General features: G+C 43.2%; 2 protein-coding genes across 4 annotated transcripts; both read left to right on the top strand.

Annotated features, from left to right (window-relative positions):
- Positions 1–2,235: 2,235 nt before the first annotated feature.
- On the top strand, positions 2,236–12,819 carry spon2a (spondin 2a, extracellular matrix protein). Of its 2 annotated transcripts, none has more exons than XM_028416523.1 (6): positions 2,236–2,370; positions 5,698–5,926; positions 7,789–8,009; positions 11,264–11,455; positions 11,767–11,938; positions 12,176–12,819. In XM_028416523.1, the coding sequence occupies exons 2-6, from the start codon at positions 5,698–5,700 to the stop codon at positions 12,361–12,363; spliced, it is 1,002 nt and encodes a 333-aa protein (XP_028272324.1). In that variant the 5' UTR covers positions 2,236–2,370; the 3' UTR covers positions 12,364–12,819. The 2 variants fall into 2 exon arrangements, with proteins under 2 accessions (XP_028272324.1, XP_028272325.1); XM_028416524.1 differs by having other exon boundaries at positions 2,355–2,473.
- Positions 12,820–13,847: 1,028 nt separating this feature from the next.
- Positions 13,848–27,345, top strand: kdm3b (lysine (K)-specific demethylase 3B). 2 transcript variants are annotated; one of them, XM_028415784.1, is made up of 25 exons: positions 13,848–14,362; positions 16,473–16,637; positions 17,297–17,410; positions 17,716–17,821; positions 18,072–18,196; positions 18,279–18,338; positions 18,461–19,153; positions 19,240–20,413; positions 20,494–20,710; positions 20,786–21,000; positions 21,115–21,267; positions 21,394–21,501; positions 21,576–21,703; positions 21,783–22,080; positions 22,168–22,421; positions 22,608–22,880; positions 22,969–23,140; positions 23,268–23,358; positions 23,447–23,577; positions 23,685–23,804; positions 24,215–24,238; positions 25,646–25,785; positions 25,895–26,071; positions 26,182–26,316; positions 26,427–27,345. In XM_028415784.1, exons 1-25 carry the CDS (start codon positions 14,156–14,158, stop codon positions 26,520–26,522), a joined length of 5,376 nt encoding a protein of 1,791 aa, XP_028271585.1. In that variant the 5' UTR covers positions 13,848–14,155; the 3' UTR covers positions 26,523–27,345. The 2 variants fall into 2 exon arrangements, with proteins under 2 accessions (XP_028271585.1, XP_028271586.1); XM_028415785.1 differs by lacking the exon at positions 24,215–24,238.
- Positions 27,346–27,920: the final 575 nt, after the last annotated feature.

The raw sequence follows: 27,920 nt of genomic DNA, 5'->3' as shown, positions 1-27,920 counted from the left end.
GGACTCAGTGCTTAAGAAACATATAGGGGACATCACGGAAGCTGCGTCTATAGTCGTTGTCAAAGGTTATGAACTTTCATATTCAGATGTGGTTAGTGTATACTATTTACATGCAGCCATGTAAACAAACACAGTGAGTGCAAAAACCTGCCATTTGGGCCAAGACCTGTTATTGTAGAAATAGAAATTCACCAGAAATGTGTTTAATGTTATGAAAGGGTCTGTTTAAACTGAGCCTAAACCTAACCAAGTAGTTCTGATGACTACTGACAGACTAAAGTAAAGAGTTAACAGGTGTTTTTTTACAGGGATGAGCAATTTTTTTATTGGTTAAACATCAGCATTACTGTAAATCAAGTCTAAGGATTACGTCCTTAACCTTTCCCGTACCTCAGCGTTTCTCAAACCCTGGCTGTGGACCTGGGTTTTTGTGAATTGGACACATTGTGGGTTTTGTTCTATATGTCCTCATTATTATACATCTGTTGCTCTTTCCTCCTGTCTGTCTTTTGTATAAGGGTGCAGAGTGTTTGTGGTGCTGGGGCTGAGACACCGCGACGTTCTGTGATTAGCTCATGACTTTCCTTTCATGGCTTCACTCACTTGGCTCATGTAACATTGACGTGAGCACGTGATTGACAGGAAGAAAACGTTCAGCTATATCGTGGAGATTTGCGTCAGTCCAGGAAATGTGCTGGTGTATCTGGTGTCCCGGTGCTTAGCTCTGTGTGTGTGTGTTACAGTAATCAAACGTAATCATCACTTCCCGCATAGGTTTGCAGGCACATGTGTGGGTCTTAATGTGCGCTGGCATACCTGCCCATGTCAGGTCAGATTTTAGATGATTTTGTGTGTGCAGTGCGCGCTTATTCACACACACACACACGCTTGCATAGCTGACAGAGTGTCAATGATGTTTCACATTAATGTGAGTCAGTCTGGATGCTGAGCTCACTGTCATTAATCAGAGGGCAGCAGCAGGAGTTGTGCTTTTCCCATAACCTACTTTCAACAGAAAAGACAGACCGACAGACAGACCGACAGACAGATCGACAGACGGATAGACAGACAGATAGACAGACAGATAGACAGATAGACAGATAGACATTAAAGTGTTTTAGAGAAGGAGAAAAGACCTGGACTCGATGGATCTATCCAGAAACAGATGGAAAGAGGCTGTAATTGTTTACTTGAATGTTTATGACTGCAACTGAAGGACAAAGCCCAATTTGTTACCTGATCCACTTACAGCTCTGCCTCCCTTCTTCCTCCGTCTGCTCCTCTTCATCACTCCTCATTCTTGGAAGTTTTACAAGCCATACAGCCATAGCCATGACGTGGCCGACTCTGAAGCTTGTCTAACTGCACAGTTGGCCAGGTCAGGTTAAATAGTTCACGACTCTGTGTGTGTGTGTGTGTGGGTGGATTGATGAAGTATAGGCTGACTTCTGTGTTGCATCATCATGATGATGAGGAAGAGTTCCTAGAAGTTGTGCACACACTCTCCCTTACACACTTTCGACACTTTGATAAGCGAGTGGCGGCCGCTAATAGAAACCTCCCTGGTTGTCCATGTGTGTACCAGCTGTGGGAGCTGGTGACCACACGTCTCTCTCTCTCTCTCTCTCTCTCTCTCTCACACACACACTCACACACCCTGACCCAATGATATGGGGTTCCTCGGCTGAGATCACAGCTGGACCTGCCACAGCACAGGCGAACTATTTGAAAGGAGAAAAAAGATGGCAACCATTGAAAAACCTTTTGATTGTCTGCAATGTCCAATCAGTAAATTAAGTGCAGAAATAAAAACCTCGGTGCTTCTGTCCAGACTCCACTCGTCTGTCATCCAGGTTGCATGTGTGTGCTTCTGAAGCTCTACTTCTCACCGTTCTTTGATTTTACTGCCATTATTCAGCAACCCTATGCCTCTTCCTCACATCTGACAATGTGCGCTGAAGAACAGGAGCAGGAAAATACACAATGCTGAGTGGTGTATGCTAAGAGAGTCCAATGTGGTGTTGATTACCTTGTCGGCAATGAGGTTGCTGAGTTTACGCAGTCACAGAAAGACTAGAGAGAGAGAGAGCAGAGGAACAGTGGAGGACAGGCGGTTTAACTGCCTTTCCATACAAGGAAAGGTAAAAGGAAAAAAGAGCAGGAGGGGGAGGAGAAAGCAGGAGAGAGAGAGAGAGAGAGAGTGGAGGGTAATATCTGGGAACACAATGAAGAAGAGAGAGAGAGGAGGGAGGAGGAGAGAAATTTGGACAGAGATAAAGACAGGCAATAAAGGGATAAAAGCTGATAAGGCTGCAGCGCTTACAGCAGAAGAGTGAAGCGGATCTCTGCCTCTAAACTGAGCCAGCACAGGTAGGGAGCACCGGCACATCATTCATTCTCTGCACTGAGCTCTCCGTCAGACCCAGTCACTCTGGGAGATGTGGCAGAAGAAGAGCTCGCATGCTTTTCTTAGGTAAACCTTTAGACTATAATGCTGTAAAGTAAACATATGATAACATAAGTAATTATGCACAACAGAAAATAAAACCATATAAACTGGTGCATGTCGACAGCACGCACAAGTTATGTTATACTTCAATAACTTTACAGCTATGCACAGTATACTCTTTAATATGAATCTGTTGTATGTGAAAATACCATGTTTCCCTCCATCATGTGGGAAATATAAATTAATGGCAATATTCTGGCACAACTGTGTCAAATATATAAATGTTTTACTGCTGCTGAATTCATGTTTCTTATCATACATGAATACTGTGCACATATATCATACATGTTTCTGCTGCACAAATTATATATTGCTGGCGTATTTAACACAGCACTGATGCTTGAATTTTGAGTATTGAGCATATTGCACTTTGATCTGTGGATTTCAGGCATCATAACAAGGTATGTGTGTGACAGTGGTAAAAAAAAACTTCAGCACAACCAAATTCTGCACACCTTTCTCATTTTTCTCTGTGTCTGATAAATGGATGGTTTCCTCCCTGTCCTGCATGAGAAACAGGGTTTTTGACCGCCTGTTGTGATGCACGCTTACTGTCTGTCTGCCTGTGTTTTCTGTATGTGCACAGTATGCAAGGTTGTAATTCAAGACAGATTCATCTCTTTCCATTATCGCCTAGTAAAAAGAGATTTTAAGGAAAGTCTTGGGAAATTACCTCCCTGCCACCTCCTTGTTAAAAATGAACATACCTCTGGCTGTGCACACAAATCTGTGCTTGGGTGTGCATACCTGAATGTCTGTGTATATGAGCTGAGGTGAATGTGTGCATTATCTCTGCATGGGGCTGCACTAATTACACAGTGAAGGTGCCCATGGGGCAACAGCAGCAGCTATGTTTGGCCATATGCCACATCCCCTTGTTTTATTGTGTCTTATGTCTGACAGAAAAACTGCTGTGTGTGTCTGTTTATGACTGATGACAGCAGGTCTGTGGTGAGAGAGTATTCAGTTTATGGAAAAAATAAGCATATGCCTCTGCATGCATTGAGAGAGGTGGTTCTTTATCATTGCCGCCTGTCTTTTCAGCCAGCAGCTGGATGTCTGGCTGTGTGTTGACTGATGAAGTTAAGTCTGTCTGTGTGGGAATTCAAGCAATGTCTCTTTAGTGTGTTATAGTGTCCGTGTGACAGGTTAGAGAGAAGGTCAAGACGGTGTACTCAGTCTCAGGGCAGAATCAGGATACCTGATTAACAGCAGCATAGATCACACATACACTGGCCTCAAGATTCATGAAAGTAAATAATGTTCAGGAAAACTGAATGTTTGCTGCGAGATTAAACTTTGGAGTCTGGAGTGTGAATCAGGGAGAAAACGTAGTAAGTTCACACACTAATATGAGACATGAGTTTCCATGGACAATAAGCACACTGTCCTTAGTCACAGTGTTACCTTTTGGAGCTAGTTGCACACTTCAAGCATCTCACGCCGGCCCTTCATCTGCCTCCTGCAGAGCGGCAGAGTGAGGTGATCGGATGACTGAGCAGTAAGATCAAAGCTGGGCTCTCTGTGTCTCCATACTCTGAGTATTTTTATAGCCACCTGTTAAACTGTGCAGTGGTTAATGTACATTTAATGGAGAAAAGGAATTGATAAAACACTCAGTGACATATAAGGCTGCGGTCAGAAAAGTGTCAGAGATGGAGTTTTGTAGCTATATTGGCAGGGTAATACTATCTGACCTCTGGAAATAGACTTCAGGGACAATGTGCAGCAGGACATGAGTGTTATGTGTGTTAATGGTGTGCGTGTGTTTTTGTGCACGTGTGTGCGCTGGTTCAACTTGCCCAAATTTAACTGTCTACATTCTGCAGCTGCTTGGACTTTTACTTGTGCTGTAGTAACCCTTTCTGTAGCTCACAAACACAGAAAGACTTCTCTCTACTCAGAAAATGTAGATATTTAGTAGATGTTTGTGACATTTTTGTTTGTGGCCATGAGTAGGTGTTGATTTTAGAAAAACTGGCACATTTTCACACTTAGTGCAGCGATGTTGGAGCAGGTAAAAAGTCATTCTCGTCTTGTCTGAATCCTTCAGGTGCTCTTCAGGCAAATGTTTTAAGGAAAGTGTAGAATCCCCTCTTGTGTAATAGCATGACTCTTTACCCAATAGTCAACCAGTAGCGCTCTCTTTAAATCCCAGAAAATGGACGTCATTACTTTGCAGATATCGCCAATTCAGCTCTCTTGGAAGCTGGAGACTCTGGGAGTTTCTGCTGTTTACACTGATTTATCATCTCTGGTTAGACATTAGTCTCCACTATGGTGGAAAACTGACACCTCAGTCATTTGGAGTTTGTTGTGGCTAGCTGCATGGATGTGTTCCTGTGAGCTCTGTGGTAGTGCGCTGATGTGTAATTCATCAATCTGTCAGGGTCAGTCATGGGCAATGGTCTGAGGATGGTGACCTGGCTTCCAGGCTGCGGGTCATCATCAAGGCTTTCTCTATCAATTGCCCTTCTTTGGTAATCAGCACTTAAGTTCTCTAGTCTTGCAATTCTTTAATACTCCAGTGAATTTAAATTGTAGTTTATGGGCTGCTGTTCTGCCGTTTAAATTCTACCACCTTCAGAATCAGACACACAAATGGGGTGAAGATGGGATGAGAAAATGCTTGTGTGAAGAGTAGAGCAGGACACAAATAGCTCTGATTCACACTCTTCTGGAGAACTGTAAAACACCCACCTACTCAGATGTACTCACACTAACACATGGCTTCTTCTGTTACCTTCTTCAGGCCTGCACAATTATATATAAAGCTGAAATGTGTTTTGTGATGCGTGTGCCCTGCTCCCCTCTCTGCCTTCTTAATAGAGTGTGAGTCTGACTCAGCAGCTGGCGGTCAGTGGATGGTCAGTCAGTGAGATCAGTACAGTGCAGCAGAGCAGACAGAATGCGCGTCCATGCTCAGAGATGTCACCCGTGTTTTCTTATTTTAGGGCAGCTTCTGTAGAAGACATTACCCTGAGCGTGTTAACTGTTTGCCGCTGTAGACAGAGACTGAGTTGAGGGATTTCTTAAATTTAAAATGGATGCACAATGAAACCTTCTTCATCCACTTTTTAATTTTAAAAAATGGCACGTTTGATGTGATAGAATGGTGAAATTTGTTTTACATTGGTCATTATCAGTGTTTGTGGAATGCTCTCACAGCCATTTTTCATTTCTTTCAGATGATGTCATCACTACACCTGACCTGTGGTTGGCTGCAGCAGCTACTTGTTGTGCTCATGAGGCTTTGTCTCACTTTTGCTGGGCCTTTGCAACCGCTCGATGGGACAGAATGCACAGCCAAGACTCCTGCTTCCTACATCCTGGTCTTTACAGGTCACTGGAGCCCGCAGGCCTTCCCCAAGCAGTATCCGCTGTTCCGACCCCCTGCACAATGGTCCAAGCTCATAGGTGAGAGAGACATGTGCAGTCTTACTTTAAACTAAGCTTTTAAGTAAACTATAGAAACCAAATGTGCTGGCGAACCTGCCACATGTATCCTGTTATCCCCAAGACCAGACATGGGTTGTTAGAAAATGAGCATTTTTAACTGGAAAGTTTTACCTGTGACACTTAATAGTTGCAGCCGCAGCGAGGAGTCAGGGGAGACTATTTGCAGCCAATCGAAAATCAGGCTCAGAGTTAAAGCGGGGACACCAGCTCAACTAAAGACAAAGTTGTCGTCATGTGTCAGAGGTTTAGAGCCTCATTGTCAGCACACAGAGGAGATGTTAATGAGCAAAGCAGCAAGAGGCAAAGAGCAATACAAAGACAGTCTAAAATGCTACCAGATGGTGTTTCTCTTTGTTTCTCTAACGTCTGTCCAGCCATATCTTTAATATCTCTCTATTTCTTAAACTCAGTCCTGCACTCCTTCCCACATTTCCGCCGGTTTACCACAGTGTTTTGGCGGTAAAGACTGCAGTGGTGGTTTTGGGGCTGGTGAAGGTGGGTGATGATAGCTGAGGTGTGGTGGGGTCAGACCGCTTACCTCAGAGCCAGGAGGAGGAGAAGCAATTTAGACCCCTCTCCTGTTTTTTTTTTTTTTTACCCAGAACCAAAAAATACAGGATGGATGACAGATGTTTGCACATGTGTGTGTGTGTGCGTTGTTGACTGCTTTGTGGCGGCTGAGGCTTTGTCTGATTTCCAGCTCTCCCAGTGCTGCCCTTCTGCTCTGCCAGAGGGATGATGCCCTACTTACTCCATATAGAGACAGGCGCAGCATATTCTAACTCAATCCTATTGGCTTTTAATGTCAAAAGGTTAATGGACAGCAGCAAGTTTTTTCTGTTGTTGGGTGGACCATAAAAAAGCATAACCTGTCACTGGGTTTGTGTTCCTTGATCATGAAGATCAGAGGGCAATGGACCAAGGACACTGCCAACAGGAAGAGGGAATGGAGTATGCCATGGCCAAAAACCACACAGGCAATTTAGGAAGGGTGGGAAGTGGACTTTAAAGTCTTGGTGGGGCTTAAACGTGATGTGTTATCAAGTTTCAAGGTCTTGACGCTTGTTGGAAATTTGTTAGGATGGAAATGTAATTAAGTGTATAAGTAATAGCAGTTTGAGGGAGAAACAAGATAGTGTGTGAAGTGTGCTGGGCAGGTTGTGTGTGTGGCTTTGTGTGTCTTAATACATGTGTCAGAAGTGTTTAAGCATGAATGCACATTTGTGTGTGTGTGTGTGTGTGTGTGTGTACGCAGCTCTGAAAAGTGAGGTAAGGCAGAACCATCAGAGCATTTGTCAGCGTGTTTCTGGCTAACCTTACTCTGCCCTTAAAACCACTGGCCCAGGCCAGAACCTGTGGTGCACACACAGTTTAACTTAAATCAGAGTCCTGATTCTTTACAGATTTCATAGATAACCAGGACTAAATAAAATACAATGTGAAGCAAATGGCTCTGTTGGCCCAACATTTAAGAAAAAGCATCTCTACGAGTTTTCAAAATAATTCTTCGTCCACCGCCAGCCTCCAACTCCGAGATCCTGACCTTCCTCCTGGCAGCTCCAGTCTGTGTTGTGGTTTCATCAGTGATAGATGGAGAAAAGATGCAAAGAGAAATGCATGCAGGCAATTCCTTCAGAATTATCTGTTTAAGTGCAGGAAGTAGAAGGCAGCAGTAGAAATACATACAAGCTGCACACTGGAAATGATCTCACCGTCTGGCTGAGGCTCTGCGGTCCTTCTCTGACATTGATATGCATTCCAGTGAATAAGCATCTCACTCCTGTCGTCTCCTCTTTCTTGAATTTCTTTTCTCTCCTCAGCGGTCAGCCATAATCGTCATTTTCGGCTTTGGGAGGAGGGTGCTCCGGCCAGTGCAGGGGTGCAGAACTTTGCTGAACTCGGCGTGACGGTGGAGCTGATGAAGGAAGCCAAGGAGGCCAGGAAGAAACGAATGGTTGGCGCCATGTACAGAACAGCAGGCATCCCTAATGGCATCGGGCACAGCTCCACAGAGATGCTCATGCAGCCCCGCAGCTCACTGGTAGGCACAAATAAAATAATAATAAAATTTAATTTAAAAAACCAACAGCCATTCATAAGAAAACAGCTTACACACAGTCACAAACCATCTGTTTGGCTGAATGTGTTCAGTCATCTGGTGACCCGGGCCTCCCCATAACATTGCCCATCCGCTCTGACCGAACACTCCACTGCTTTCTTTCCACTATCCAATCAGACTATGTTTAGCCCAAGAGCTTCAGCCCTGCAGCCACAAACGCCCACATCCATCCTGCGCGGTCTGCACTCTGTCTGCTGCCTGTCCCTCTGAACTCTGTGAGCTCAGAAGAGGGGGGCCCAGCATGACGTGTAGCAAAGGGAATAATTAGACAATTCAGCAATTGTTTTCCTACCAAGAGAGTCAGATAAGAAGATTGATATTCCCTCCGCATGAGGAAACAGCCGTCCTTTGTGTGAGGGATTGTGGATTCTTTTGTTAGTTCTCACTATGTGCTTACTAGAGTAGTAGGTCATGTTCAACAGGAAACTAAAACATAGAAAGCTCAGCTGTGTGCTTACCAAATATGATAGCAACAATCAACCAGGCCACATATTTTCAATGTTTTCTAATCACCACTAAGATAGCAGACTTCTCTGTCCTATCAAAGCCTCTTGCACTTGATATTCCCAACAACCCCTGCAGTCACCTTTAGCACCTTCACAGCAGCCACCTTTTCTGAGGCACATGAAAGCTAATAAAGTAGTGAGGTATACAGTGAATCATGCTTGCGTTTACATAGACAATAAGTGTTGATAGCCTGCAAGTGATGGCAGGCAGGCATAACACAGAGTCCTCATTTTGTGCCATGCAATCAGAAGTTCACCCAGAACTAACGCGAAGCTTCAGCAGTGAATCTAGTAAATATTTTCTAAAAATACTTTCAGCCCAAACTTCACTCTGCTGCAGCTCAGCAAGGAGAAACTATGGAGACACTTAGAGGGCATTTTGCACTAAAACAAGTGTGGAACTGCTGTTGAATGGTGAGTGAGTCTGAGAGCAAAGGTCATGGCTGGGCTCTTTTTTGAGACATGGGCTAAATTTAGGGCCTGGCCTTAGACAAAGGCAGTAGCGGTTTTTGGCATGGGTGAACATGGGGAGGGCAGCCACCCAGGGCGACATTTTTACATGACACATGGGGGTGGCACGAGCACTTAAAAAAATCATCTATGCTGCTGAATGGTTTTCTATTATCCATCATAGCGCTGTGTGGGGAATTGGCAAATTGGCGCCCCCTGCAGGCGCTTGTGCTTGCCGAGAAGTGGCACAGAAGTGGCATCCACCTTCTTATGTGTCGCTGATGAATGAAATGGGAAAAGGTGAAGCTGGAGCTTTTAGGTGTGTCTGCCTGAAAGTCTGGTGACCTACATATGTTTATTGGCTGTCCCACTGTTTGAACTCAGAGGCTCCTAAAATCATAAACAACTCTGCTAGTGGGCATCTTTGGTAGGAACAGCAGCTTACTGGCTTGTCATCTAGGTACATGATGTCTGTGGCCTGTCTGTTTTTAGCATCAAAACAAAGCAGGACTATTGTGTGTTGAACGTGACTGAATGATGACAGCTTGCTCTGTTATTCTCCTCTGTCTGTTTCTTTCTCTCTCTGGTTTACATGCCATCTCGACCAAAACATTCATACGCAATGCCCCAAAAATCCCAAACACATATGATTCCTATCTCCATGTTCACCACCCTCCTGCTTTTGTTGTTGAAACTAGTGTAATTTAAAACAGACACAGCATAAGAACCTTTTACAAATTCATCATCATATGAGATCAGAGGATATGCTGGGCATGTAGAGGAGCTGTGCTGCTAGATGCTTTGTTGGATGCCTAGTTTTCTTTGGGGCTCTGCAGGAGATTGGTGAAAAGACAGAGGGATCATGGGATCTTTGAATAACTGTCTCTGGTGTAGAGATACTTCCTGGCCTGTATATTGCCAACTACCATGGACTGATGAAGGCGCTGATTCCTCTGAGAACACTTCCTTGCTGAGTGACCCAAAGGTTCTGGCAAGAAGGGGTTCTTGGAAAAATCACTGGTTCAGAGGAGGCTGAAAGGGATAAGAGGATGGAGTGACGGGGATCAGTGCAGGATTCTGAAAAGCTACAGAGCTAACTCTGATTTGGTTTCTGCTTTCTCTGTTGTGCGTCAGAGGCAAGAAACAGACCCGGTGTGTCATGCTAACACTACCTGCCTCCGGTCCCCGGTGGTTGGTTTTGCTCGTTGAACTGGTTTGATCTGTGTCCCAGCTCTCTTCCATCCATCGCTCTATCAAACTCCAAGCCACCCTTTCCTATCCGTCCACAGCTGTCCACCCTTCTCGCCCTGAGACTGAGCCTGGGATTTGTGGTTCAATCGGTCCAAAAGTGAGGGGGCGTTTTTTTGGTCATCTTCCACCTCAGTGACGGCTGACCCCCAGGCCACTTCCTGTATGAGGTCATCAGCTCTCAGGAAACATCCATCACACACAAGGCACAGTCTGACCCTGCACAGGAAACCAAGTGCAAACCCAGTGCCTGCCTTTATAAGTTACACAATAATATAAATCCTGACATCAGCTGCATTGTGTGTGTGATATCATGCGTGTTATTTGTCTTACTTTGATTGCTGCTACTTCATTTATGAGTCACACAACAAACAGCCCAGAGCATAAGTGCCTGGGCAGTTTGCCCTATTTAAAATAAAATAATAGATACTGCATTACTAGAAAGTCTGCAGCCAATGACTCGCCCCACAAGGCAGCTGGATTCTCATCTGACTGGTGATGTCACATATTGACACCCTTTTACCAGGTAGCAGAACCACACATGGTTTAGACCAATCAGCATCTCGAATGGAAGTGTGGATAGCTATGGGTGTGTTTCAGAGGACAGCAAAGAGGACTGTTGTTAGTTAAATATTCCTCTTGTTTTCCAGTAGATTCTTCCCATCAACTGCCAAGTATTTGCAACTCTATCTGTTTACGCTCAGCTTTTAGGGTTTGAGTTTTGATTTGGTTTAGGAAAGGATTATGCTTTTAGTGCTTCTTTTCACAACATTAAACACTGAAAACTGAGCCCCAAAAACGTAAAGCAGCATCTGTTTTTGTGCCTTTATTGTGAAATCATGCTGTAATCATGTCTTCCTGTGTGATGCTTCTGGTTAGACATTCAATCTCTTAATTTACTGCACTTGCTTTTCACCTTGTAAGGCCCTTAATATATAACATGAAGTAACAGTGCCTGTCTTGGGTCAACAGGTGTCCCTGATGGTTAAGATGATCCCCAGCCCTGACTGGTTTGTGGGTGTGGATAGCCTAAATCTCTGCAATGGCAATGAGTGGAAAGAGGAAGTAACCATCGACCTCCAGCCTTATGATGCCGGGACAGACAGCGGATTCACTTTCTCGTCTCCTAACTTCCCCACTAGCCCCCCAGAAAACATCACAAAGGTATGAGTTCTTATAACAAGTGCATAAACATCATGCACTGACACCTGCATGTACTGCAGGCCTCGTCCTTTTCTTAGAATAACGGGGGCATCATTCTTAGCTGTCTCCACTTAAATGATTGCTTGGCAGCTCTCATGCATGACCTGAAGTGATTTGAGTGAAAAGGGCCCCTCTTACATAATCGACCATCTATCCTTTCCTGGCATGTGTTTTTAGAGTAGGCCATTGTTTTTTTGGAGGTTTTATTTTTTGGAGTCCTGCAGAGAATCTTGATGAATTATGTCTGGCTGTTTTTTTGTTGACTTGTTCAGATCACATCTCAGATGCCAAACCACCCGGCCAACTCTTTCTACTATCCACGCTTAAAGGAGCTCCCACCTATTGCCAGCATAAAGATCACTCGACAGAGCAGATCGCCTGCACGTCAGACCCCGATGTCTAATCACATTCTGCCCAACTCCATCAGTCCACAGCGCTTCTCAGGTGAGGACCCCGACATCACTGGTACACAGTGGAAAGGGCACCTATTCAGCATTTAGGGGATAATCTAACATACTTACAAGGCACATGGTGAGAAATGACTTTCATTATAGTTTGAGATGTGTTAGCAGATGTAGCAGTATCCTTAGGGGAAATGTGGAGTAAAATATACAACAAACAGCCCATGTTTCAGCAGTATATTTACATTCTTTTCTTCATCTGTCTCTTAACTCAACACAGCGACTCCGCTGGACTGTGAAGTGTCCCTCTGGTCATCTTGGGGTTTATGTCTAGGTCCGTGCTCCAGAGGTGGTGTTCGCCACCGCACACGTTACATCCTCCTGCGGCCAGCCAATGCTGGAACTCCCTGCCCAGAGTTGGAAGAACAGGCCGAATGTGTACCGCACAGCTGCATGAAGCGCCAGTAACCCACAGAACGCACATGCAAGCAATGAATACTCCTAGTATTTTACATTGGGACTTTCATGATGTTACTGCTGGACTGATAACACAAAGGACTGTTCTGTCTTTGTTACACCCTAATTGGGATTGATTTTGAAATGTGCTGCATTACTGGGGAAAGCCATTAGCCTTATAGGGAATACTCTTCTGATCATACTTGCAACAAATGGGAAACTGAAGGTTTAAGATAACAGCATTAACTAGTGATTTTAATAAACTGATGCAGGTTCTTCATCTGGACGCCTATAGTGGTACAAATATTTTCAGCACTCTTACGACATTCATGGCCTTTGCTGCATACTTTTTGTACAGGCATGGAGGCTTAGTTTACATAACCTATACATGCTTGGCACATAAAGCTCTTTCAAAATAACCCCACACCCCAATTTATAAATATCATCTTTCATAAGAAACACTCAATAGCTGACTTGAAAATCCATCCAAAGAAAATGGCCTTTTTCCAATGAGATGCAGGTTTTTTTTATAGAAGGTTAATATTTGTATTGTTATCTCTTTTGATATTTTAATGTTGAGATTTTGTACATACTGTATAATGTATCTTATCTAGTATAACTCATGAATAAATATGGGGTCGGTTTTTCAAATAGAAAACACATGTGTTACTTTGTTCTCCTGTATGGGTTTCCAGCCGGGTAGTTATTTTGTGAACCTTATTTGCACACTCCCAGAAATATATGATGAAGTCAAGTATACCAGTGCATCATTTTTACCAGTATTGACACTTCTTTATTTGTATCTAAAAGAGTTCACAGCCTGAATGCAAAAATACACAGCCATAAATATCACAGGGTGACAAGGCTATGATGCCTTATATTTTGGGAACAGAAAAAGTCAAAGATTTTCACATTCATAGATAAAAAAATTACTGAAATTAATATATAGTATAATATAATATAAATATATTAAGTTTTATGCCCCTAAGCTATTTAATTTGTAGTATTTTCTTTGGTAGAACGTCCTCTGTACTAAAATGAATAGTTTGTGACGATGTAGCGCCCCCTAGTGATCACAATTAACAACAACATTACAACTACTATGAACCTCCACCTACTTATGCGTCCATAAGTAGGCTACAACTATTAACTGTAATGGTAGGTACATAGAAGTGACACGAAGAAGGATGAAACATAATTAATAAAGATTAGAACTGGACAGTTTTATTTAACAATATTTATTGTAGCTAAGTTTATTAATAATAATGTCAGAAGCATCATAAAATCCCAGTAAGTAAGGGTTAAAATAAGTATTGTCATTTTTATTTATGTATTTTATATATTTTTTTATTAACGTGTATAATTATTATAGTGATGTACTGACAGCTCTTCATTCAAGGGTAGGTGTTTGGAGTTGACACTGCGGAAAAAAGCTCCACAGCTCCGTCACTAGGGGTCGCTGTTCCCGCACTCTTCCTCTGTCTCCGCAGTGCTGCCTGTCTACGAGGAGTGCGTTTGATTGTTGCAGGGCTCAATGGCGGACAGAGCAGCACAGTCGCGTTAACGCCGAGGACAATAACATTTCGATTGAGTTCATTCCTGCCGTGACTCGGTCTGCCGCTGCGTGTCTCCCGGTGCTGCGGTTGAAGCGAGCTCTCTAGTACACCGACGCTAAATAAGAAGCAGCTGCAGCCGTTTTTTCTGCTTTCTTCTGCCGTTAGCTTTCTTGAGTTCCCCATCCCAAACGGAGAAGTTAACGTTGTTCATGGTGGCTCACTAGAGGCAGCTAACTGGTGAGCTAACCATGGGGGACTCTCTCGAATTGATAGGAAAGCGTCTCATCTTGCTTCACGATGACGGCAGGTCCGCGAATGGCTCTGAGCCGGAGTCGGCTCCATGGGCCCGGGACTGGCTTCGTGGAACGGTGCGGGCTGTGAGCGTCATCGGCCTGGCAGCCCCGGAGGTTAGCGGAACGGAGGCGACAACAACAACCACTGCTGCAGGGCTTACGGTCAGTGTTTACATACAAAAGCTGCCATATTGCTTAGTGAAACACCCATCAGTGTGTGTAAATGAATGCAATATGTGCTGGCTGCTGTATGTTTCTGCCACATTTAACTCGTTTTCGGCAGCCGTTTGTACATTTGTTAGTACTTAACGTTAGCGTCTGCAAATATCAGCTAACTACAAGTCGCAGGCAGTGAGGCGAAGTTAAAATCGAGGCCGGGGATTTTCTGGCCTCTGCTTTGTTCGCTTTTTACCTTTCCAACAACTAAGGTTCAGGAAAATTAATCTCAAACGTGCAGCCCACAACCACATAGCCAAAATGTGCCAGTGATAGTCACAAATCGCCGCCGTGTTGTCAGTAACAGAAATAGCAGATCCGTTCCCATCGTTAGCTAATGTTAGTCGAGTTAAAGGCCTTACAAGTTCATAGGTGGGCGAGCCAGGAACACCTTCGACTTCACGCTGGGATCAGATCGCTTAGTGTTCAGGATACTGGGCGAAGTATTGAAATGATTGATACTAATTTTTCAAAGCGATATTGGATCAACACTGCAGGTGTCTGTAAAGCAGAAACAACTGAATGAGAAAAATGGGCGGTGTTGGCTGACCTACATCACAGTTTAACTCATTAGTAAATTGCAGGTCAGTAGAATAGTAGACATGTTTCAAGTTTCAGACCAAACGCTTTGAAACTGTAGGGCCTGAATATAGAGTTCATACAAATGTGATTCATTTAACTACAGAGAATTACAAATGATACATTAACAACAAAATGATGCATTGGTGTGCGCTGTACTTATTTTGGGTCATGGGCCAGATGACCACATCCAAAGATGCTGTCGCAGGTGCACTGAAACCTTTAACATATGCACATATTAGCAGGGGATGTTCAATGTAAAAACCAAACATCTGTATCAGGAGGACCAGACATTTAAAAAGACTTAATCCCAACAGCTTCTCAGTACATAGTCACTGCAGTGTCAGGATTAGATGCGTAAGTGAAGTAATTTATTCAATGTTGTGGGTGTAATGATGGTATTTAGGGTCACAAACACAACTTTACTATTTTGGAAAGGCTATTCTGTTCTAAAGCATCTGTTGATAAGGAATGGTAAAAACACAAAACAAAAACAATAAATTACCAGCATGCTAAAACAAAATACTGCCAAATAATGTCAAGTCTATCCTCTTTCTTAGGACACTTCAGAATATAGATGAGAACGGGTTATTCCAGAAAACAGAAATTTAAAGGGGGAAAAACTGATCAACCCACAAGTTTTAAAACCAGTCTCAGCTGTCAGACACAGATGCTGTCTGCTGTTACAGCAAAAGCTGGCTCTTGCCTGGTTAGGCATAAATACAAGTGCAAGAAAAAAAGATTTCACTGCAGGCTGTGTGTGTGCACATTTTGAACATTTAAGGTATCACTGTGGATCAGAGACATCGCAGACACACTGGCTTTCCAAAAATCAGTTTATGCTTTAGGCAGATTAACACTGCTCTGCTCCATCTTCACAGTATGCAATAGGAGTAAGCTGATAAGATTTAGTTGGGATAGAGTTATTAATATATTACAGTATATTATATGATATCATTTATTGTGTATTGATGAAGAATATGAGAATCAAAATGCAGTGATGCTTCATGTCTCTTGCTCAAACAAGTAGTTATGAAGTAGTGTTAGTCTAGTTCAAACACGTGAGCCATTTGTTGATCAGTTGCATAGATGCCGTTAATTAGTAACATGCCATAAAAATTCCCACCCTGAATTTCAACAGATCAGATTTAACTGAAAGAAGCCAAGGAAGGACACAATTAGACTGCTGCAGTTAATAGCTTTGCAGTGGTTTATGCACATCATCGCTTATTTCATAATTATGCTTTTAATTTGTTGTATACTCACCTATTTTTGTTGCTTTTATTGTACCATTCATTAGTATCTAGGATGGGTCCTCTTCCATACAGCCTGCCATGTTGCACATATTTCAACATTTGCCACACAATGTGAAAAAGCAAATGCTGGCTCTAAGGTGGTCTTTTGCATTTCTGTGTTAAAGTAGATGCTTGAATTTTGTGAAACTCATGTTATGGTTCTCTCTGGTCTATTACTCTAGGTATTTGTGGAGTTCGAGAATGCATCGCAGCGGTGTTCATGGGTGCAGGTATATGGTGAGGGGGTGAAAGCAGTGCTGGTAGAAGACTCCATCGTTTGGGCCCATCGTACTGAGGGCACAGACACAAGTGGAACCCCAGCATCAACCACAGTCTGGCCTGCTCTGGTGAGTACACTGGGCAACCTTCTAGGAGATGTGCAATGCAAGTTGACCGCTGAAACAGACAAGGCACCTTCTGAAAATGGGAAATATGGGCCAGCACCAAAAAAAAAAATTGGCTTTGCAGTGTGTAAGCATGAGAATATACTGGATATCTAAATTTACATTGTATTAATTGCTCATTGAGATTCAGTCCTACAAGCTGAACTTTGAAGTGTTGGTGATTGTGGCTTTATTTGTAAGTTACACTTCTGTCTAATGTTAGTATAAATTTATATGTTGCCCCTTATGTAAAGTATAAACCTGACACTTACTCTGTAAAGTTCGATAAAAACGAACAGTCGGCGAACTGCTAGCATTAGCTGCAGTCTGGACTGTCTAAATAAAGTATCTAGAGTCCCTGCTTGCTCAACTTCCACAGCTTCTGATCTCGAAAACAGAATTAATACATCTTGTAGATGTAATTTGTCAATCTGCTAAGAGCTGCTGAACTTCAAGTACTGCATGTATGTAATAGGTGCACTAGCTATCGCAAGGCCCCATTATCTGTCTATACATGCTTTATTCAGGGAACCTACACCTCCTGGTTCTTTGGTGATGAGCTGAATTTGTATTATGGCTTCTTCTAATTTCAAATATTTATATGAGTTTGTCTTTTTCTGCAGGTTTTCCGCTCAATAGTGGACAGAGTGGGATTAGGATCACTGGTTCCTGTAGAATACTTTGGAATCAAGAAGTTTGAGTTCCTGCCTGATAATAAAACTGTTCAGATGTTTGAGGTGTGTAATTTTTTGTATTTTTTTTTATAAATCTTTTGCGAATCCTGTTTCACTGTATGCAAATAGTTTAAAAACCAGGCAATTTACAAAATGATATGGTTTAATCCTTTTACTGGAATACGTCTAATCTCACACAGTATATTCTAATTTATTTTTTTAAGCTAAATGAGTAACAAAATGAAGGTAAACAATGCCTAGATCACATGTGTAACGTAATGTATGTATTTATTTAAAGATGTTTGTATGTTTAGTTTTCTGTACCATTAGCACTGTTTGATGATAGTGTGGTTTGTGTACTTGTTCAGGTTGATAAAGACATAAGACACCCTTTGCTTTTGGAGCAACCGTCTCTACACAGTGCAATCTCAAGCTGGCGTACTGACTTTGAACTGCAGGAGATCTTCAGGAAGGGTAAGATTCAGCTTTACCAATGTACATGTTGGTTTACCTCTACTAATGCAGTGTGTTAGCTGGTGTGTTTTGGTCATAACAATTTTCCCACATATCCATGGTTAAATAAGTTCTTATTTTAGGCACCCTTTCAGATCAATAACCATGAGTTACTACTTTACACTACAACTTACGAAAAGTATGTGTGCCATCTCATTTTAAATCGCCCAGGATCTAATTAGACCTTACTCATTTTTTTTCCCCTTGTCAGGTTCGCACACTATTCAAGGACGCAGGGTTCGTGTGTACCAGCCAGAGTTTGAAGAGTGCTGGGCCTCAGGATTGGTCTCACAGCATGACCCTGTGTCACATATTATGGAAATTACATTGGATAAGGTAATGTTTATGCTTTGCCTAAATACCGTATATTCTGTTGGAGTTTTTACGGGATGCTACTAAAAGACCTTTTATACTGTAGGCAGAAGAAAATCAAATCGTAGATCCTCGTGTGATACACGTCATGCTAACGGAGGAAGAGGTAAGAATGTCAGAAGTGTAACTACTATGTACTTTAAAACTGGTTGTGGAGTACACATAGTCAAATAGCATTCCTCAAATTAAAATAAAATACATTTACAGAATATTTTTCACCTCTTTAAGAATGGGCGACGAAGAAAGGACAGTGACACAGTGAAGGGAGATAGTGGACGCAGACGTAGGACAGCCTCAGAAGGTGAGGAAGACTTAAACTTGAAGCGGTTTAAAGGAGCAGGCGATGCAGGAACAGATGCACAAAACTGTGGTGACTCCAACAAAACCCCAGTGGAAGGGATGGGCATCTGGGCTGGAGACTCTGGTGAAAGAGTCAGCAGCACAACCAAAAATGGAAGCTCTTCTGATGGAACCTTTCCTCAGGGCAGAGTGTCTTCCCCCAACATCAATTCCTCACTCCAGATGGACCAATCAAATCCTACTCCTCCTCGGTATTCTGCCCATGTCAAAGAAAATGGTCGTGTCCTGTCCACACAAGGAGCAGCAGACTCTACAACCACCATTACTCACACGCCCACCCCTCCTCCCCTTAAACCAGCCCCCTCGCCCTTCTCCACCACATCATTTCCCTCACTAGGCCAAATGCCAGTCCTGGTTCCTGGAGCTCCAGCCCCCAAGACCTCCCCATCCCCCCAGCCAGATCGAGAAGAGACGTGCCAGTCAGCGTATTCAAAAACAGCCGCTCTCATTTCCCCGGGACCCGTCACCATTTCTTGGTCACAAGATAGTGGCCCCAGTGTGGCTCTTTCTGCTTCTGTGGGTTTTAGTCCTAAAGCCCCCTCCTGGGGAAGCCAGACTGAGGTAAAAGAATCAATATGATCAGTACCATCAATACCATTTATGTTTTTGTTTAAGTTATTAATATCCACATTGTTGTTTTTCTGTAGGGCTCCAAAACAGCATCAGGCCTTCGTTTGTCCCAGACTGCGTCCACGGGTCCTGTATTTGGAGATGTGTCCTCTCAGACAAATGGAAGTCCGACCACTACCACAGCCTCCCAGGACACTCCCCGGCCTTTTGGCTTCAGCTTTGGTGGAGTAAAGAATGAGACTCAATCTCAGCAGGACCAGAACCTGTTTTTCCAGTGCATGACCCAGAATTCAGGCTCCAGTCCAAGCCTAGCTGCTGGTCCGACCCAATCTAAGGACACCAACTACTTTTCTGCAGTGTCTGAGAGCCTGAGTAAGGAGCCCCCAAGCCTTTTCAAGCCAGCAACCTCCACTGAAGGTTTGAAAAAGTCCGAACAACCTAAAGTGCCTGAGGCCCATCCAACAGGAAATGGTGTGTTCAACAAATCATCACCAGCCTTCCAGGGCATCCATGCATCTGCAGCAGGTCGAGGCTCTGGATTAAGTGTCGGTGGTCTTGCTGTGGCCTCTGCAGCCCAAAGTGCTTCTAAGAAGAATAATGGAAATTCTGTGGGAGGCTTAGGCCTGCAGTCCGGTTTTAATTCTTCAGATACCCACCAGAACCTTTTCCTCCAGGGCTCCAAAGAGCCTGCTAATCCATTTCTGGCATATGGGGATAAAACCTCCCACACATCTTTTGCTGGCCTCACTGGGACTGAGCCACAGACCCTTGGCCCTGCCTTGGACAGTAAACCAAACCTATTCACCATGGCAGAGCCACCTAAGGGGATACTGTCTTCCCCTTACCCACCAGCTGCTTCACCCAGCTCTACCTCTTCGGCACCAGCCTCATCTCAGAGGTTACAGAGTGAAGGAACTGTGACAGAGGAGGAGCAAGTAGTTAAGGAGATGCCTACATCCACCTCAGGGTTGTTTGGAAGCACTGGCCCTAGTGGAATGGAAGATGTACCTGTGTCTTTTGACCAGAGCCAGTCTCAGAAATTTAGCCTGGAAGAAAGAGGCCAGTCATCTAAACGGGACTCTGACTCCAGCAGCAACAGTGATCTGTCAGACCTGAGTGATAATGAGGAGGCCCTGGAGAAAGGTGAAGTCTTAGGAGGACTTCCTCTTTCTACCAAGGAGGAGGCCATTCTGCAGAAAACTAAAGTCCAAGGGGCTGCTAAGAGCCGTCCACGTAACAAGCCTTTCAAAGGTAAGTGTTGTTCTTTTATTTTAAGGATTCTCAGAGTTGAATTCGATTAGCAATAGAATCCACACTGTTGTCTCTTACAGTGGGCCAGTCTGTACTAAAAGACCAGAGCAAAGTTCGCCGTCTTAAGCAGTCTGGTGAGTCCTTTCTCCAAGATGGCTCCTGCATCAATGTGGCCCCTCACCTGCACAAGTGCCGCGAGTGCCGCCTGGAGCGTTATCGTAAAAGTCGGAACACAGATGATGACAGTGATGAGGACGATGATCCAAATGTTGCCTGTCGTTTCTTCCACTTTAGAAGGTACTCATAAAATGTCTGTGGCAAATGGTCTTGAAGTTATTGTCATTAAATTAACATTTATTTGCCTGCAATTAGGTTGGCTTTCACCCGTAAAGGTGTACTACGTGTGGAGGGCTTCTTAAGTCCTCAGCAAAGTGATGCCATGGCTATGGGTCTGTGGCTACCTGCACCTGCTGTCCAAGAGGGCCTCGACCTTGATACATCAAAGTACATCCTGGCCAATGTGGGAGACCAGTTCTGTCAGTTGGTCATGTCTGAAAAGGAGGCCATGATGATGGTGGAACCTCACCGTGAGTATCGATCTTTCCTGAACTTGTTTCTACTTGTTTGTCCAACTCGAAACTCAAGCAATTCAAAGGTGTCTCCCATCCATGTAATACTGTTGTTTTTTGTCCGTCCTTCAGAGAAAGTGGCATGGAAACGTGCTGTGCGGGGAGTCAGAGAAATGTGTGATGTATGTGAGACCACTCTGTTCAACATCCACTGGGTGTGTCGCAAGTGTGGCTTTGGAGTGTGTCTGGATTGCTATCGCCTCCGCAGGAACAGGCCAAGGGAGGGTAAGTTATTAGTGAAACTTCCAAAACTTCAAAATGTTAAATGTATTGATCTGACAAGTTTTATTTAGACTCTCCTAGGAGGTTGCTTGTATTGGATAAACAAGTCACTGTACCCTTTCTTTTCAGATGTAGAGGAATCACCAGAAGATGAGGTGTTCTCTTGGTTGAAGTGTGCCAAAGGCCAACCTCATGAGCCACAGAACCTCATGCCCACACAAATTATACCTGGAACAGGTAAATTATAATGAAAATATTAATCTTGTGTTGGTTAAATGAGATGTGTGATTTTCATCGCCTTCCTTCTTTAGCTCTCTACAACATAGGTGACATGGTGCACTCTGCAAGAGGCAAATGGGGTATAAAAGCCAATTGTCCCTGTGCCAATCGACATGCTAAGCCTCTTGTGCGTTCACTAGCCCCCAATGGAATATCGCAGGTACTGTTGAGCCACAGTTTTTGTTTACTTCTGCATTCATTTGGAGGCCTCTGGTAACTGGATGTACTTGTCTCTGCAGTCTACAGCAAGCAGTGCTGGTGGCCTTGCAGCTGCAGCATCTGGTACAGGCTCCACTACAAAGTCAGAGGGAGAAACATCAGCTATTAAAACAGAACCAGCACAAACAGCAGCACCATCAGACAGCGGGGGTGGGGAAAGTGTAGGTAGTACCAGTAACTCCACCAGTGGTACATCTTCTCCTTGTACCGTCACCCAGACCACTGCAAAGGAGTCACGCTCATCAGGAGAGGGCAACAGCTCTGCCCTGCACTGGTTGGCAGACTTGGCCACACAGAAGGCCAAGGATGACACAAAGGGTATGTGGTAATAAGGAAATGTTGAGCCAGCAGTGCGAAGTCTAAATCAATATCAGATTTAAAGATGGTTCATCGTTTATTTTCCAGAATCTGGTTCTCTTCGCTCCATGATGAGTCGAGAAAGTCGGCCTCCTTTTGGCCTGGACTCCCTTAGTGCCCTGTCAAAGCCTTCTGCTTCCAGCCCTAAGCTATTTAACAGCCTGTTACTGGGCTCCACCATGTCACAGTCAAAACCTGAGGGGTCCAGTCTTCGAGACCTGCTCAACTCAGGACCAGGAAAACTGCCACAGGGCCCAGGGGAGAGTGGGGTACCATTCCCCTCTGTTTTTACCTCAGCAGGAGTATGTATAAAGATTTTATTTTCCATTTTATATAGTCTTAACTACACAATATGTGGAGAATCTGTTTTAATTACAAATTACATTACTGCCATCTACTGGTGAAGTCATGAATTGAAAAAACAAGATGAGGCTTTTAGCATAGGTATAAATACATAAGTAACTCATGATTTCTTTTTGCTCTGTCAGAGCGATAAGTTGAAGAGCAGCCTCCCAAACTTCCTGGATCACATCATCGCCTCGGTTGTGGAGACTAAGAAGGCAGAGGGACGACGTACTGGGGCCTCTGAAGGTGGCGAACTTGGTGTGCTGGGAACTCGGAAAGATGGAGTAATGGGCCTTAGTGTTTTGGAACCACATACCTCGCACTCCTGGCTCTGTGATGGGCGGCTCCTTTGCCTACAGGATCCGAGCAACAGCAACAATTGGAAGATTTTTAGAGAGTGCTGGAAACAGGGACAAGTACGAGTCACAACTAGCAAAACTTGACATACATTGTGAACTACAGAAGGAAAGTCACCTGTCTAATCTCTTCTCCTTTTGTGCCTAGCCTGTGTTGGTGTCAGGAATACACAAACGCCTGAAATCAGAGTTGTGGCGGCCTGAGGCCTTCAGTGAGGAGTTTGGAGACCAGGATGTAGACCTGGTCAATTGTAGAAATTGTGCTATTATTTCTGACGTAAAGGTGCGAGACTTTTGGGACGGCTTTCAGGTCATTTCAAGTGAGTGACAAATATGTTTCTTAACGTTTATGTATTATTTGAATGATGCATGTGATGGATTTTAGTGAGTTCATGTTTCTCTCCAGTGGTGAATTACATTTTTGTAACATGCTTTCTTTGAATACAGAACGACTGCAAGATAGTGATGGCCAGCCCATGGTTTTAAAATTAAAGGACTGGCCTCCAGGGGAAGATTTCAGGGACATGATGCCTACACGGTCAGGACCTCAGAATTCTTGCTGTTTATGTCTACTTTCAGTTATTTTTATCACTTCCTTTCTCACATACATCAATCCTGGTTCCCAGGTTTGACGATTTAATGGATAACCTTCCTTTACCTGAGTACACAAAAAGAGATGGTCGTTTAAACCTTGCTGCCCGCCTGCCCAATTTTTTTGTGCGTCCAGATCTTGGACCTAAGATGTACAATGCATATGGTAAGCAGGGTCATTCTTTTTCTTTTCTTTCCTCCTTCCAGTATATATTTGTCTACATCTTCTCTCCCACTCTTTCCCTTCCTTCCCTACCGGCTTTTTGTCCTCAGGTCTAATCTCAACGGAAGACAGAAAGGTGGGGACCACTAACCTCCATCTTGATGTGTCCGATGCCGTCAACGTCATGGTCTATGTTGGAATCCCTGTTGGAGAGAACAACCAGGAGGGTGGTCAGTAGATGACTTTTTTTGCATTGTCTTTCACACAACTACACACACAGTCACACACACTTAACTCACATTTACTACAAGACATCTGACAATTAATTTAGCCAATAAATGTTATTAAAATCCCTTAATCATACAGTTGTTGGGTGAATTTGTTCCCATACGAAGGCCAAGATATTTTTACAACATAAGTAGGATATTAATGTAAGAACTAATTTCAAATACTCAGTATCGCTCATTCTTCCATCTAACTCCTCTTGACCAGTCTTGGCGGTAATTTCACAACTTTGTCTCGAACATCGTGTCTAGAGTGTTTTAGTTGATTCAGGCTTACGTGACATGGGTAGGACCCTGAAAAAACCCTTCAGTGGGTCTCTGTCATTTACATTGTGGCAAAACTTTCTCATTCACAGAGGCAGATATCTCCGGACGCAAAGGTCTGTAGACTTTCAGTTGTATCACCTGAGTAGCATGCCCTTCTTCTTGACTAACTCCCCTTCTTTACTGTTCCACTCCATCCTTCTGTTATTATCTGTCTAGTAGGGGCCAGAGCACTGGGATCGTGTTGTTCCTTGTGTTGCATGTATTCTTTTACATAGGCATCTATGTAAATGCAACCTTTATTAAACTCAAAGCGCAGATGGCATGGAAAATTTCCAATGTTGCCCTCTGGAAATCCACTTTTTCCTCTTTTATGTAGATTTCAGGGTTGGGTTAAAAATGCATCATATTTAAAGCAATTTGAACTTTATTATTTCATTATACAGTAACTCCATGTGGAGCATTTTCATTTCCTTTCAGATGTGGGTGAACTGTGCTCTGGTCCTTACACTGTGGGAGAAGTTTGAGTGAAGGGCATGTAGAATTGGCATTCCCGTATCCCTATTCCCTCACAGGCTTCGTTTTACTCATTGCAGGGACATAATTAACACACACACACACACACACACACACACACACACACACACACACACACACACACACACACACACACAAACACAGAGAGACACATGCACACATATGCACACAGGTCTCATGTTTGAGTCTCATACTACTTGAAGACCAAACCATAATCATAGACAGTTTGAACATGTTTACTTACCAAATCAATCAATGTCGTTGATCAGTTTGTTTTGAATTGATAAGTTAGCATATTCTAAGGCAGTAGTTTCAACAATGATTACTAGTATGTTGTGGATGTGAGTGTGTGTCGGTAAATGTGACCGTGTAGTCTGTAACTTGTCCTTTACCCCTGGGGTTCTCAACTGGTGTGCCCGCTGGATCCACATTTCTTTTTGCCACAAGGCTAACCCTATTTCTTATGCTCATTTATTTGTCAGATATAACTGTTAAATCTGTTTTTGGTCACTGAAAACAGCAGTCCTACTATGGCATTTACGTCTTGGACTACTGCATGAGATGCTTATGGCATGACTTCCATGTTACACAGTGTCTAATATTATTTAAAAAAAATATATTTAAAAGAAATAGTTAGATCACAGAATACTGCAGTTCACTTACAATGTACTTGCAGCTAATGGGCATGAACCACCAGATGAGAACTACAGCTCTGCACCATTCCTATCAGCTTTATAATGGACATACTTGTAGTATTATTCTATGGAAGGTAGGAAATTGAGTGAGTCAAAGGATGAAGCCATGACATGTGAGTGGAAAAAAAGGAAAAAAAATAGTGTTTGAGTGATGTTGAAACCTGAGGAATTATAGCTCAACACATGATGCAAATAACCACTCAAAGAAGTAACTTGACTGTTGTCATAGAGACACTGATCATGACTGTTTGGTCCCCTATGTGTGTTTTGTTGTTTGTGTTTGCTCTCCAGAGGTCATGACCACCATTGAGGAAGGTGATGTGGATGAAATGACGAAGAGGAGGATATACGAGGGACACGAGAAACCTGGAGCTCTCTGGCACATCTACGCTGCCAAGGACGCTGAGAAGATCAGGGAACTGCTCCGCAAGGTCAGCAATCTGTGAAAGCATCAGAGTCCACACCTGCATCATCATCAACTGGGAAAATTAGTTGCACGCCATCTTTTCTAAGTTATAGTAATGTCCTTACCTTTGCCAGGTTGGAGAGGAGCAAGGTCAAGAGAACCCTCCAGACCATGACCCCATTCATGACCAGAGCTGGTACCTGGACCAAGGGCTTCGCCGTAGGCTCTATGAAGAATATGGTGTCCAGGGCTGGTCCATTGTACAGTTCTTGGGAGATGCTGTATTTATTCCTGCTGGAGCTCCGCACCAGGTCACATATGTTATATCAGAAGAGAATTTCATGATAACACATTTCACACATTTCTGTAGGCTTTTTCCTCCACGGATGCATTTGTTCATCCTTTGTTCCACCCCTTTCAGGTGCACAACCTGTACAGCTGCATCAAGGTGGCAGAAGACTTTGTGTCTCCCGAGCATGTGAGGCACTGTTTCAGACTGACCCAGGAGTTCAGACACCTCTCCACTACTCATACAAACCACGAGGACAAGCTACAGGTTGGCTGGATTTTTCTCAGCAATAAATTCAATTGTTTGGTGTTGTTTTCTGATAAGTATGTTGTGGTCACCTCTGACCGATTGATTTTTTTTTTTTTTTTAAACTTCAGGTGAAGAACATCATCTACCACGCAGTGAAGGATGCTGTTGGGACACTGAAAGCCCATGAACCTAAACTATCACGCCCCCTAACTACCAGCCTCTGAAAAGCAGACCTCTAACACACACACAGCCACTGCATACATAACACACCCTCAGCACATACACGCGTACAAGCTGCAGAGTGCAGAGTACAAAGATTGTGTAGTTTTTTTTGAAGGTTTGGATTTGGGGAGAAGAGAACATTTGATTTGACAGGGAGGGTCTAAACAGTGCTTCGATGAAGAAAGTCCTTTATTGTTGTTACACAGTACACTCAAACTTGTCTAGTTTTTCAATTTTTTTTTATTAACTCTGTATTTAAGGTCAGTGTGTTTGTTCCGTTGTTTTCATTGTATCTGTAAGATGTGAGAGTAAGGGAGGGAAAAAGCTGACGTGCCTTTGGAGCAGAGGTTCAGCTAAAATATTAGCAACTGACAAAATGTGAGTACTGGGCTAACTTACCTGTTATGATGACATCAATATTATTTTTTTCAATAGGATCAAAGTTAACCTGTTTTGTAGATTTTTTTTGTTGACATTTTTAAACAGCTGATTGTTTCTGCCCTCTGTGGCTGAAATGATTTTGTGACACAGCCAGTCAAGGGAAGCAGACCAAAGTTTTGTATTTTTAGTTGTCTTATTTCACTTTTAGAGTAAGAAATCTTTTCTTTTTGTACGCCACAAGTTAAACGAACAGGACGGCCTTGAAGAGGGCAGTTTTTTTTCCCACTTGTCTTTCTCCCCTGGCTGAATGGACTGCAGATTTCCAACAATATTGTTCAAAAATGATTGCAGCTGAACAGAACTACTGGCCATTAACATTGTATCAATATATATATTGATCTTAGCGGTCTGTTTGATTTTTCACAATAAAGTTTACAAAAACTACTTTGTTGAACACTTATTTCACCTACAGAATGCATGCAGGGCAAGGTGTCTGTTTTGATTTGTTTTATTATAAAGCCTTAAAGGCTGATTGCTTGTTTTATTGGACTAAAAGTAACAGTAAAACAGCAAATAACAATTTAAGAAGTCTTGACAAGCAACGGTTTTGTATTTTTTTTTTCTTAATAAATGTTGATAAATTATTTCTTTCTCGGTTATCCAGTTTTTCATTGGCTGGATAATTGTTTCAGCTATCTGAATATGTAAAGTTTATGGAAAGATTTCTGTGGTTCTTAATTCCCAATAAACAAATGCCTTCAAAGAAATTAAATCACACAGAGCTGGTTTTATTATTCCCTAATTGGATTTATGAGGTACATCTTAATCTTGACTATTAATACATGCAGTTATGGACTTTAGTACAATATAACATAACCCAGCATAGGAGGATGGGTGCATGAGTTCAGTGCATTTTACATCAGGCTCAGAGAAATAAAGTGTAGAATCTCAGTCTCTGGCTGCTTTCACTGTTGCCCTGGTAAATTGAGCTCATTGGCCCATGTGAGTCACTGACACTG

This window comes from Parambassis ranga, chromosome 10, assembly GCF_900634625.1.
Source record: "Parambassis ranga chromosome 10, fParRan2.1, whole genome shotgun sequence".
NCBI classification, from domain to species: Eukaryota; Metazoa; Chordata; class Actinopteri; family Ambassidae; genus Parambassis; species Parambassis ranga.
This window is presented reverse-complemented; position numbering and strand designations above follow the sequence as displayed.

Bases quoted from the DNA above. Each gene is read 5' to 3' on its own strand.
- spon2a (XM_028416523.1), top strand. From the start codon at position 5,698: ATGATGTCATCACTACACCTGACCTGTGGTTGGCTGCAGCAGCTACTT. The intron at 8,010-11,263 runs GTAGGCACAAAT...TTGGGTCAACAG, and splicing joins TGCAGCCCCGCAGCTCACTG to GTGTCCCTGATGGTTAAGAT. The intron at 11,456-11,766 runs GTATGAGTTCTT...TGACTTGTTCAG, and splicing joins CCCCAGAAAACATCACAAAG to ATCACATCTCAGATGCCAAA.
- kdm3b (XM_028415784.1), top strand. From the start codon at position 14,156: ATGGGGGACTCTCTCGAATTGATAGGAAAGCGTCTCATCTTGCTTCAC. The intron at 23,359-23,446 runs GTCAGGACCTCA...CCTGGTTCCCAG, and splicing joins AGGGACATGATGCCTACACG to GTTTGACGATTTAATGGATA. The intron at 25,786-25,894 runs GTCAGCAATCTG...TACCTTTGCCAG, and splicing joins TCAGGGAACTGCTCCGCAAG to GTTGGAGAGGAGCAAGGTCA.